The 13271-nt window shown below is 36.8% G+C and overlaps 1 protein-coding gene across 1 annotated transcript; it reads left to right on the forward strand.

The window, feature by feature from the left end:
• The first annotated feature begins 9283 nt into the window (after nucleotides 1-9283).
• Nucleotides 9284-13271, forward strand: LOC107921587 (uncharacterized). Its single transcript, XM_016851419.2, has 7 exons — nucleotides 9284-10135; nucleotides 10247-10573; nucleotides 10658-10946; nucleotides 11259-11537; nucleotides 11869-12508; nucleotides 12638-12660; nucleotides 12829-13271. Exons 1-7 carry the CDS (start codon nucleotides 9284-9286, stop codon nucleotides 13269-13271), a joined length of 2853 nt encoding a protein of 950 aa, XP_016706908.2.

The raw sequence follows: 13271 nt of genomic DNA on the forward strand, positions 1-13271 counted from the left end.
CAAATTTCGATCAAAGGCGGGGCATGCGGTAGTCTTGCCCTATCTGAATTAATAAGAAGGAGATATGCTACATCTTGGGGCATCAACAAAGTCTTCTAGGACTTCTAAACACATATTAGGTTTAAAAAGGTCTCCAATGAGTTTGGGGTAGAGAAACTCATGCTACGATATCTAGGGCACCTATTTCCATTTTATTCATTTTTTGTATTTTTAACAAAATACGCCATCTTGATTAATTTATTCTCATTTTGTATTCTAGCAAAATTTGTTATCTTGATTGATTCATTCATTTCGAGCTTTGTTCTCAACAAAACTTTGATTCATTCATTTCGAGCTTTGTTCTCAAAATAACTTCATCTTGTTCATTTTGATAATATTTTTCAAGCATTTTTCATTGAAATAACGATTAATGGGCTGTTAATATTCAAGCAAAAGGAGTTTTGCATATTACTCTGAAAGTTTCTAAATAATACAGAACCTAAAATAGGATTATTGTTTGGAACACACCAAGTTTAAAGGTCGAAATATCTAAGGAGGAAAAGTCTAAATTAAGACTATCCTGTTAGATTTTGTTGTTCAAGCATGGATTGAACAAAAACGAAAAAATATCATGTTGGTGACAAAGCTTTAATGAACAAACGAGTAATGACCACCGAGTAATAAGAAGAGGTTTCTCGGAAGAGAATGTACTACAATTGTGCATAAAAATTTGGTACGATACCCTGGGAATGGTGTAGGAGACCAAAGGGATTCAGATCCTGTATCCCTGAATTACAGTGGGAGAGGATTGAGAAGGAGCCAGATCTTATACTCAGTGAGAGGAAGATGGCTCGAATTTTATGTCCCAAAATTATAGAGGACTTAACCTTGAAGATTACAACGGATTGAACTTTGAAGATTACAATGGGGGCAATCCGGTTAAGTAAGAGATGAGTGTTACCAGCCGAACAAGATGGTGTTCTGACATGTTGGTAATAGAGCCTTAGTGAATAATGAACAATCACAACTCAAACATTAAGAGATCATTTCTCATGACATTTCTGCATTATTGCAAATATCATTCATACACATCTAGTTAGGAGCATTTGATTCATTTTGATCATGGCATCCTAATCACTAGGCATAAGTAGGTCCATGTAATGGATTCTATAGGTCATGTTCCCCAGAGAACAGATCAATGAAGTTACCTTCCCTGGTAGTGCAGTGGAGTAGATTAAAGCTACAACGGCAAATCTTGCTTCCCCGACATTACAATTTAAAAGATTGAAGCCGCAATGGTAAATCTTACTTCCATGGCGATGCAGTAGAGCAGATTAAAGCTACAACAGCAAATCTTGCTTCCCTGACATTGCAATTTAAAAGATTGAAGCCGCAACGGCAAATCTTACATCCACGGCGATGCAGTGGAGCAGATTAAAGCTACAATGGTGAATCTTGCTTCTCCGACATTGCAATTTAAAAGATTGAGGCTGCAACGGTAGATCTTACTTCTCTGGTGGTGTAATGGAACAGATTGAAGCTACAACAGCGAATCTTGCTTCCCCGGCATCGCAGTTCAAAAAGTTTGAAGCTATACATTACAGATCTTGTCTTCCTGTATTGGCAGCGAAGTAGATCAAAGATAGCAAGTCTTATCTTCCTGTATTAGCAGTGAAGTAGACTGAAGATAGCAAGTCTTGTCTTCCTGTATTGGAAGCGAAGTAGACTGAAGATAACAGATCTTGTCTTCCTGTATTGGCAGCGAAGTAGATCAAAGATAGCAAGTTTTGTCTTCCTATATTGGAAGCAAAGTAGACTGAAGATAACAAATCTTGTCTTTCTGTATTGGCAACGAAGTAGATCGAAGATTGTAAGTCTTATCTTCCTGTATTAGCAGCGAAGTTGACTGAAGATAGCAAGTCTTGTCTTCCTGTATTGGTAGCGAAGTAGACTGAAGATAACAGATCTTGTGTTCATATATTGGCAGCGAAGTAGATTAAAGATAGCAAGTCTTGTCTTCCTGTATTGGCAGCGAAGTAGACTGAAGATAACAGATATTGTCTTCCTGTATTTACAGCGAAGTAGACTGAAGATAGCAAGTCTTGTCTTCCTGTATTAGCAGCGAAGTAGACTGAAGATAACATATCTTGTCTTCCTGTATTGGCAGCAAAGTAGATCGAAGATAGCAAGTCTTGTCTTCCTATATTAGCAGTGAAGTAGACTGAAGATAACAGATCTTGCCTTCCTGTATTGATGGCGAAGTAGATCGAATACACCATAGTTTGCAGCAAAAAAGATTAAAGCCGCAACGGCGAATCTTACTTCTCTGGCGGTGTAGTGGAACAGATTAAAGCTACAACGGCGAATCTTGTTTCCCCAACATTGCAATTTAAAAGATTGAAGCTACGACGACGAATCTTACTTCCCCAACATTGCAATTAAACATATAAAAGCCAAGCCTATCTACTTGAAGTTGCAGTGGAGCGGATTAAAACCACAGATCTTATCTCTTTGAAGTTGCAGTAGAGCAGATCGCATCCAGTCTTATCTCTCTAAGCAGTAGTGGAGCAGACAAAAGAAACCAATCCTATCTCCCTAAAGTTGTAGTGGAGCGGATCAAAACTACAGATCTTATCTCTCTAAAGTTGCAGTAGAGCAAATTACATCTAGTCTTATCTCCTTGAAGTTTCAGTGAAGCAGACAAAAGAAACCAATCCTATCTCCTTGAAGTTGCAGTGGAGTGGATCAAAACCACAGATCTTATCTCTCTGAAGTTGCAGTAAAGTAGATCACATCCAGTCTTATCTCCCTAAATTTTCAGTGGAGCAGACAAAAGAAACCAATCCTATCTCCCTGAAGTTGTAGTGGAGTGGATCAAAACCACAGATCTTATCTCTCTGAAGTTGCAATAGAGCAGATCACATCCAGTCTTATCTCCCTAAAGTTTCAGTGGAGCAGACAAAAGAAACCAATCCTATCTCCCTGAAGTTGCAGTGGAGCGGATCAAAACCACATGTCTTATCTCTCTGAAGTTGCAGTAGAGCAGATCGCATCAAGCCTTATCTCCCTGAAGTTGCAGTGGAGCAGGTTGAAGATACCAATCTCATCCCCATAGAGTTACAGCAGAGTAGATTAAAGTCATATCTCTCTAAAGATGTTATAAAATGGATCAAAGCAACAAGACACGGTACATTGGAATGAAGCCACTTGAAGAGAAGCACCCAAAGAAGTCAAGCCTCGGCAAGACCAGGCAAACTTGGTCTTTCTTAGTCTTTGCTCTGTTCCCGTTACACGAAAATGCGCAAAGAGGAGAAGCTGTAGAAGCCCAAATTTGTTGGCCCAGTAAAAAATAAAAACAATGGCCCAAATTACACTCAACAGGCCCAAAAATAAAAAAAAAACTCTAGCCCAGGAAACTAAAAATTTTCAGCAGCAGAGAACCCTAGCAGCTATTGGCCGACGCTCCTGCTTCTGCCTAGCTTCAGCGCCGCATGCTCTTGCCCAATGCCTCAGTGCTGCACACCTCTTCACCACCGCACACCAGCATCCATCGCATGCGTCTGACACCACCTGCAACATGCAAAAGAAGAAAACGACAAATAGACAATCCAAATCTCAAACAAAAAAAAATAGAAGTTTAGCAGTTTTAAAGATTGGCTATATAAGCCGAACACAAGCATTGTAATAGGTTCTTCCATTTTTCGAAAATAAATAACAAGAAAAGTGGAGAAAATTTCGAAAGGAAAAGCTTTTTTTCGGTTCTTGTTTTCATTTTATTGTTTTTATCTCTTTTTATTTTTTTATCTCTTTTATTTTCGTTTTTGGACTAAAATAAAAAGAAAAAGAGAGAAGCGTACCTGAAACGTGCCACGGCCACATTGTTGGGGGTCCTCCCTGAGTCGCCGAAATCGACCGTTAACAGCGAGGCCAGAAGTCGGGGGTCTCTGGCTCGTTCGGGTACTTTCGCTTGTCTTTTGAAGATTTTGGCTTCAAAATGGGCATGGGAAGGTTGATTGGATCAAATGGCTTCTTTTTTGGGACTCCGACTGCTGTATACGGCAGTGACCACCGTCGCCGGCCGACGGCCATGGCGGATGGACGGTGGCCTTTGTGGCCGGAGGAGAAGAAAGGGGGAGAGTGTTGAGAGGGGTATTCTATTTTTTTAAAGAGTGAAAGATAATGAAATTTTTCTACAAAAGTGGAGTTTTATACACCCCCTAAACGGCGTCGTTTAGGGCTTGGCACCATAGCCCTAAAACGACGTCGTTTCACTTCTTAGACCCAAAATCAACCCGATCCAGTAGCAGACCCGCGTGTTTTTGCTTGGAGGGGCTAATTACATGTTTAGCCCCTCCGCTTTTGCGCCTTATCGCAATTCGGCCTTCGCTTATTTTACATTTTGGCCCCACGAATTTTCTACACGTTTCATCTTGGTCTGCGCTGAAACGATGCGCTTTAGGGCCGGGATTATTTCCCAGTCAGTCCCTATCTTCTGAAGCGCATCCCAATTCAGTCCCGAACCACACTCTTTTGTTTATTTACGATTTAAACCCCAGATTTTGGGCCCAATTCCAATTTCGTCCTATTTCATTTAATTAATTTATTATTCTTTATTTTAAAAAAATATTATTAATTAATTAATTTGTTATTTTTTTTAAAGATCTCTTCTTTTATTATTATGCATTTTAAGTTTTACATATATTATTTATTTTAAATGTTTCACCTAATAATTATTTAAATTTTTTATTTATTTACATCATTTGTTTTAAACTACTATATATATATATTGTCCTTTAACTTTTTTTAATTTTTTTATCTTTTATTTTTAATAAAGAAAAAGATATTGTTTTGTGTTTTTATTTATTGTATTTTATTTATTTTAAACTATATTAGTATTTTTCATTTTAAGTTTCATATTTTGTTTGCTTGAGATATTTACCATTCATTTCGAATTCATCTCATATGTTATTTGTTTTATATTATTAGCTACGCAAAATTGTTCTCGATTATTTTGTTTACTCGGATTATTAATATTGGTATGTTAAAGTGATGCATGTGGTATGATTATTATCATTATGCACGTGTAATTTGTTAATCTGTTTTCACATTATTGCCATTTATTAACGTGATATTTTATTCGTGAATTGTCATTTCATGTTCTATATTATCGTTTCATTTCATTTCATCACTTCAAAGTTACGTTCGATTTGTATACATTCATAATAAACCGTTTTATTTTCTCACAAAACAAATGCACCTCGTTCAAGTGGTCATTATTCAAAAAAGAAAATTTTGAAAATAAGGCAATATTTTGCTTTTGGAAATTCGAGAAAATGTGCCCTAATGCTCTGGGTTTCGATTTCATGTTTAACCTAAATAGCAAAATATCCTTTTAAATTATGACTTTTGAATAAGAAAAATTTCGTGTTTAGATTCGAGAAGATAGTACCTTAATTTACCGGGTTTCGATTTTCGCGATAAATCTAAATACACGAACCTTTTCAAACTTGAGTTTTTAAACGATCTCGGGAATTAATAAAAGATCGTGTCCTAACTTACTGGGCATAATCTTTTTTAAATCCGAGATAGCTAAATATTTTTTAAATAAATAAGTTTTTAGCATTCGTTCGCGCATCGAGAATTCAAGACATTGTGTCCTAACTTACCGAATATAATTCTCTTTCTCGATTAATGTGAAGTATGCCCTTTTCTTGAAAATTTTCAACATTTGACAAATGATCATATTTTTAATCTCTTTAAAAGTTTCCAGTTTTCGACACAAAGACACTAATTAATCAACTAGGTACCAATCTTGGCATTACGAGGGTGCTAATCCTTCCTCGTACATAATTGACTCCCGAACCCGTTTTCTAAATTTCGTAGACCAAAATCGTTGTTTTGATAAAATCAAATCGTTTATTAAAAACAACTATTTTCTAAGGTGACCCGATCACACCTCATTAAAAAGGATTGGTGGCGACTCCCACATTCGATTTCATTTTTCAAAACCTAAGTCGACCCTGTTTTGTCAAAAAAATGGTGTCAACATAATATATATAACTTAAGCTTAAGTTTTAATTATATATTAGTTATTATTATGTCTATAAAAGATATTATTTATTATAAGATATCATCTTATTATAAAATAAATTTTGATTGTCAAAGAAAAATGTTTTTATAATATTTTATAAAACAAACATAATTTATGTTTCGTTTGTTTTATTGAAAGTAAGTTTTAAAAAATAATTTTAAATTTTTTTTCCAAACAACAAAAAGTTATGGAGAATTATCCAAAAAAAATATCAGTTTTTTTTTCAGAAAATCAATATATTTCCTGTAAGTTGTTTATGATGAATCAAATATAACTTACATCTAAATGTTTATTGTATATATATATATATATTACTTAAATTTATATTTAACCCCGCACATTTTCTCATATTAGAATTAAAAATTTTTTCATATATTATTTTAAAATTTTTTTAACACAATTAAACATTGAACGCATAACATTTTAATATCGTGAAACATGTCAATAATGATGTCAAGATGAAATTATCATCTAAAAATTAAAATATATGCATAAAAAAAATTAAAAGTATATAAAATTATAAAAAAATGTATCAGAATGTATATACAAATAAAAGAATTACAAAAGGAAAATAATTAAATGAAAACAATCAATTAAACTTTTTTCCTTTCTCATATTTTTCTCCAATCATATTAAAGTTTCTAATCAAGCAAATATAGAAAGAAAGAATTATTGAGATTATGGTTATTTATAACTTTGAAAATCAAAATCAATTGAAAAGTATTAGATATGATGATAAATTTAGTCTTTAATATGTATTTTTTATCACTTTAACTTAATTTTTTATTACTTTGGCCCTCAACTTTCAAATTTATTCAAATTATTTTTTCTTTAGATGAAAATGTTGAATGATTAAAATATCAGTGGTACAATACACATACATTTCATAAAATTTTAAAAACTACATAAAAATTACTAAAATTTTAGAAAAAAAAGAAAGTTTTAAAAATATTCACATCAGCAATGAAAGACACGTGAACTACAACACAAGCTGCCTCTCTATTTTATTAAAATTTTAATAATTTAGTGAGCTTTTCCGATCAAAAGAAAGCCATTTGGCTAAAATTGAAATTTGCGGACCGAAGTGTTTAAAAAGAGAATTAAGGCCGAAGTGACATAAAAAGAAAGTAAACTTTAGAATCTAAATTTATTATTATGCCAAAATATTATCTATTTAACAGGGAAGTGAAGCAGGATTGAAGGCAACAAATTTATTGTAGCATTTGAATTGTCGAAGATTTATACAAAGAAGAACATTTGAAACCCAAAAAAATAAAGTCGCCAAGAAACTTGTAAAAAAATAAGCAAACAAACTTCCTCAAGACAAAAAGGGAAAGAACGTGATCACATTAGCAGCACAATGTGCCAAACTTGTTGCCCTAGAAAACCGCAAGATATTGGCATTAGCAGTAAGTCTTATGAAATTGTGGTAAATCACATCGTGGCTATTGTTTATATTAGTAACTAGTGCAGTTCACTAACCCATTAGAAGCCACTTTTTTTTAGTTGGGGTTTCGCTTCTATTAATCTATAAATCGAAAACAATGAGATTGTTGAAATTTTCCTGGAAAATTTATGATGTTTTTCGGATTCTATTTAATGTTGATTTGTTTTCTCTAGATTATGATATAATGTTATCATTATATCTTTTTTTTTTGTATGGATTAGAGCTCTGAATTTACCACTAACAAGATCCAAAATTTGAAATCCATGTGCAAAACAATGAAAAATATCTCAATTTCAATTTTGAATAGTTTGTTAAAATTCAAATCTCTAAAAGCACCACACACTTCCAAAAAGAAAAACAAAAACACCATCTGTCATGCTGGGATTGATCTACAAAAGGTCTACCGTATTGGCACGGGATTCTGTCTGCCGTATTGGCACGTTTCTTTCTTCTGCACCTGAGATTCTTCAATTCCTTAGTTGCAGATCTGGTCGTTCTATGAATTAAGTCTCTTTCTATTCGGTTGAAAAGGTGCAGAAGGTGAGATGGAAGAAGCAATGGAGAATTTGAATGTGATGGATGACGAAGATGATGCTTTTCAAGAGGATGAAGGAGCGGTGGGTCGTGTTAATCAACTATGTCTGGTGGGACGGTGCCTAACAGACAGTGTTGTTCATTTCCCGTCATTACACAACACTTTGGCACCCAATAGGAGGGATTTGTATAACGGAGATAGGAGAAAAACAGTATCTTTTCCAATTTTTTCATGAGATCAATATTAAAAGGGTTGTTATGGGGGCTCCATGGTTTTTTAATAATCATTTACTTATTCTGAAAAAAATACCTCCCGAAGGGAACCCAGCGATGATAGAGTTAAATCACACGGAGTTTTGGCTTCAAGTTCACGACTTACCGCCGGGACTGATGAGTGTCTCGATGGCCAAACAGTTTGGTGATTTCTGTGGCAAGTATATTGAGTATGATGCATCCATCCTGACTTTGGGAATTCAACATTATATGCGTATTGGTATCTGTTTAAATGTTGCTGCCCCGTTGAAGCGAAAAAAGAAAATTTTGATAGGGAAATCTATGGTGGTTTATGCTAGATTTAAGTATGAGAAATTAAGTTTATTTTGCTTTATTTGCGGAAAACTGGGGCACGGGAAAAGTTACTGCCCTGTTAGACTGACTATTGAACCCTCAAAAATAGTCTTTGGCTGGGATTTATCGCTGCGTGCTGTGGTCAGGCGTCGGAATATGGCGGTAAGTAGGTGGCTACGGGCAATAAATGGATCTCCGTATAGTGAGGAAAATTTGGCAGGCGTCATGTATGGTAATGCAAGGGATTCTGGTAAGAACTTGAATCCTAATCTAATTCCTTTAGGTCCTGATCTAATTCAAGGTGGTGGTAGAATTGTTAAGAAGCGAGATGGGTGTATAGATAATTTGACTGCAAATGGGATCGTTCAGGGGGAAATGGAGTTGAATTTGGAGGACAAAAATGAGCCATTGGAGTTGTTTGAGGGGAAAAAGCGACAGCGAATAGTGGAGAGGTCACGTGTTCTGTTGGATGCTAATGTGGGATCTGGATCTATGAATGCTTCGCCTAGCTCTGAAAATCAGAGCAGCCAGGCTCGATGAAAATCCTAAATTGGAACGTTCGCGGTTTGGGGAGACCATGAACGATTATAAGGCTCAAAAACAAGTTAAGAGCCATTAATCCCCGAATTTTGTTTCTTATAGAGACGAAATTATGTTCAAAGAAAATGGAGTTGGTAAGATTAAAGTGTGGTTTTGAGAATGGCATCGATATTGGTCCAGTTGGTACGAAAGGGGGTTTGTCATTGGGTTGGAAGGGAAATATGTTGGTCAAGCTTAAAAGTTTCTCTTCCTATCACATTGATGTCGAAGTACATGATAATGAGTGTGGAAATGTTTGGAGGTTCACTGGTTTCTATGGGCATCCAGATGGAAGACGCAGAGGTAATTCGTGGAATTTGCTACGCCAGTTGCATCAAGATCAAAATCAAGGTCTGCCTTTGGTGGTGATGGGGGATTTCAACGAAATTATAGATTCCTTTGAGAAGAAGGGTGGTCGCCTCAGACCAATTGGACAAATGAGGGATTTTCGCGGGGTTCTCGAAGATTGTTGCCTTAATGATTTAGGCTTTGTTGGCAGATGGTTCACATGGGAACGAGGACGATTTGCATCGACTAATATAAGGGAACGTCTGGATCGTGGTGTTGCTTCATTGAGCTGGATGAATACTTTTCCTGGATATCGTTTGGAACATTCGAGTCACTCGTTTTCTGACCATTGCCCTCTTCTTCTGGATACTCTAGAGGGAGTATGGAACCGTCAGAACAAGTATGAGAAGTCTTTTAGATTTGAGGCTAAGTGGTGTTTAGAGGGCTCGTTTGAAGGTATGATTAGGAGATGGTGGGAAGAGGAATCTGGAGGTGTACTGAGTAAGTTGGAGAAAATAGGTTCTCAAATACTAAAGTGGAGCAAAGTGAATAGTATTAAGGAGCGGAGGAATCGGCTTCGTTTAGAAGACAGATTAATGAATCTTTACACTCAAGATCCGTCAGATGAAGTTCTAGCTGAGATTATGGAGGTCCAATTGGGGCTTAATTTGGAAGCTAAAAAGGAGGAATTATTTTAGGAGCAGCGTGCGCGGGTGAATTGGCTAAACAATGGGGATCGTAATACCAGCTTTATTCACAAGGTAGCTGTCCAACGTCACTTTCGTTGTAAAATTTTTGAACTGGAAGATGGAGCTGGGAGAAGTACTAATTCCACTGAGGAGTTCCTCCAGATAGCTTCTGACTATTTTGGTAAGCTTTTCTCTGCTTCAGAGTCAGGTTCGGATGAGCATTTGTTTTGCTTAGTAGAGAAAAAAGTTACTAGTAGTATGAATGAAAGGCTCTTAAGACAATTTACGGAGGAGGACATTGCCTATGTAGTCAAATCCTTGGCGCCTTTGAAAGCCCCTGGGTTGGATGGGTTTCCGGCCCTCTTCTTTCAGCGTTATTGGCACATTGTTGGGCCTGAGGTTACCCGCTTTTGTTTATCCGTTCTATAGGGACAAGAGGATTTGAGTGTTATTAACAAAATGCGCATTATCCTGATTCCAAAGGTTGAAAAACCGAGTAACATGACTCATTTTAGGCCTATCAGCCTTTGTAATGTCATTTACAAAATTATAGCAAAAGTGTTGGTATTGAGGATGAGCGAGACACTGGGGTCTTGTGTTAATGAAGCTCAAGGGGCCTTTATTCTAGGTAGGCTTATATCTGATAATGTATTGATTGCTTATGAGATACTTCATTCCCTAAAAATGAAAAAGAGAGGTAAGAAAGGCAATTTTGCGCTTAAACTAGATATGAGTAAAGTGTATGATCGTGTGGAATGGGATTTTTTGGCAGGTATGATGAAGCACCTGGGTTTTCATGAGGATTAAATCGTTCTTATCATGCGTTGTGTATGCTCTGTCACGTACTCTGTTAGTATTAATGGAGCTAGCGGGGACTGGTTCACACCATCGAGAGGACTCAGACAAGGAGACCCTCTTAGTCCTTATTTATTCTTGATTTGTACTGAAGGGTTTTCGCTGCTCATTCAGGAAGCTAAAATTAAAGGGATGATGATGGGGGCACCTATAGGTAGGGAGAAATTTTCGGTCAACCACTTATTTTTTGTGGATGATTGCGTTCTTTTTTGTGATGCCTCTTGTGAAGGAGTTGAAGTGGTTCGGGCTATTATCCACGAATATGAGATGGTCTCGGGGAAGAGAGTGAATTTTGAAAAATTCCTCATTTATTTCGGTGCAAATGTCGTCTTTAGTGTTCAGGAGGATATTGTTAATTTATTAGGGGTACGTTTGGCCTCAAATCCTGAAAAGTATCTCGGTTTGCCTATGATGGTGGGTAAGAGGAAAAAGTGGGCTTTTGCTAACTTTGTGAACCAATTTAGAAAACGAGTGGAGGGGTGGAGTATGCGTTATCTTTCAATGGGGGGTAAGGAGGTTTTCATTAATTCGGTTTTGCAGGCAACTTCAATTTATGCTATGCAGTGTTTTTTAATGCCAAAGTCATTATGTAAAACATTGGAAGGAATAATGAATCGATTCTGGTGGACGAATAATAAAACATCGAAGGGGATTCATTGGAGTTTGTAAGATGTTCTGTGTAAACCGAAAAGTTTTGGAGGGCTAGGGTTTAAAAATTTATCCTTGTTTAATAAGGCTCTTTTAAGCGAAGTAGGTGTGGCGTATTTTAACCCAGCCCCATTGTTTATTAGCCAAGGCTTTAAAAGCCCGTTATTTCCCTCTTTCTACTATACTAATAGCAAAGGTTGGTTCTTACCCTTCATTTACCTGGAGGAGTATTTGTAGTGCGCGGGACCTGATTAGTGATGGAATCTTGTGGTGTGTGGGAAATGGTGTAAGTATCAACATTTGGAATCACCCCTGGTTGCCTGGAAGGGAGAATAACAGAATCCCGGTTATTGAAATTAAGCCTCCTTGGTCAACAGTGAATCAGTTAATGAATGAAGAAGACAATACCTGGAATAGAGAGTTGATTCACAATCTAGTGGATGATGACACTGCTAATCGAATCTTTGCCATTCCCATCTCTGAAAGCCGACCAGAGGATATGTTGGTATGGAAGTATGAAGGCTCAGGTGAGTATACTGTCAGGAGTGGGTATCGAGTTCTTATTACAGATTATTTACAGAGCAATCTACACATGTCCTCTACAAATGAAGAATACAAAAGTTTTTACATGGATCTCTGGGCTTTACATATTCCAGAGAAAATAAAAATACATGTTTGGAGATTGTTCAATAACATGGTGCCACACTATGGGAACTTGGCACGCCGAACACTGTGTAAGGAGGCTGTATGCCCACTGTGTAAGGAAGATCTAGAAACCACAGCGCATTTGTTGGGGTCTTGTAGGGTCCTTCGAAATATATGGACATCGTTGTAAGTTCAAATTCCCCCTTTGGAGGATTCCCTGGATTATAAGGCTAATTTTGTTAAAACATATCTTGAAGCAGAAGGTCGACAAAAAATATTTATTGCTTTATCTTTTTGGTGTTTCTAGTTTCACAGAAATAAGTTGGTTCATGATGGGAGTAAGCTTTCTATGCCACAACTATTGGGATTTATCAGGGGCTATGAGCAAGATCTATGGCTTGTTCTTGAGAATCTATGTGTTTCTACTGCTCTTATGAGAAATGAAGTCTGAAGGCCTCCTGACTATAGTTTTATTAAAATTAATTTTGATGCGTCGTATATTCCAGGAAATAATTTTGCGACAATAGCAATCTTAGCCAGAAATCACAGAGGGGAAGTTATAGAAGCAGTTACTTATCTGGTGGAAGGTGTGGACGACGCATTCGTGGCGAAAGCACGAGCTTGTAAAAGAGCGCTGATCCTTGCAAAATTGAAGGGCTTTCGGCGGTTGATTGTGGAAGGGGACTCCCTGACAGTCATTAAAAAACTGATTAAAAATGAGAAAGATAGATCGATTATTAGGTCGATTGTTCATAATATTCATAGATTGTGCCAGGGCTTTGATGAAGTCTCTTACAAGTTTGTGAACCGTCCGCTTAACGCTGCAGCCCATATTTTGGCAGTGGAAGGTCGGCATCGGAAAGTGTGTGGGGCCTGGGTTAATGGAATACCGGAGACTGTGCGACTGGTGGTGGAGGAAGACTGGTTACGATGGTGCCAACGGACCTAA

The sequence above is a fragment of the Gossypium hirsutum genome, chromosome D01 (genome assembly GCF_007990345.1).
Source record: "Gossypium hirsutum isolate 1008001.06 chromosome D01, Gossypium_hirsutum_v2.1, whole genome shotgun sequence".
Taxonomy (NCBI): domain Eukaryota; kingdom Viridiplantae; phylum Streptophyta; class Magnoliopsida; order Malvales; family Malvaceae; genus Gossypium; species Gossypium hirsutum.

Excerpts from the sequence above, each read along its gene's own strand:
- LOC107921587 (XM_016851419.2), top strand. The coding sequence starts at position 9,284 with ATGGAGTTGGTAAGATTAAAGTGTGGTTTTGAGAATGGCATCGATATT. Across the intron at positions 10,136-10,246 it reads TTCTAGCTGAGATTATGGAG|GTAGCTGTCCAACGTCACTT; the intron begins GTCCAATTGGGG and ends TTTATTCACAAG. Across the intron at positions 11,538-11,868 it reads GCGTTATCTTTCAATGGGGG|CAAAGGTTGGTTCTTACCCT; the intron begins GTAAGGAGGTTT and ends CTATACTAATAG.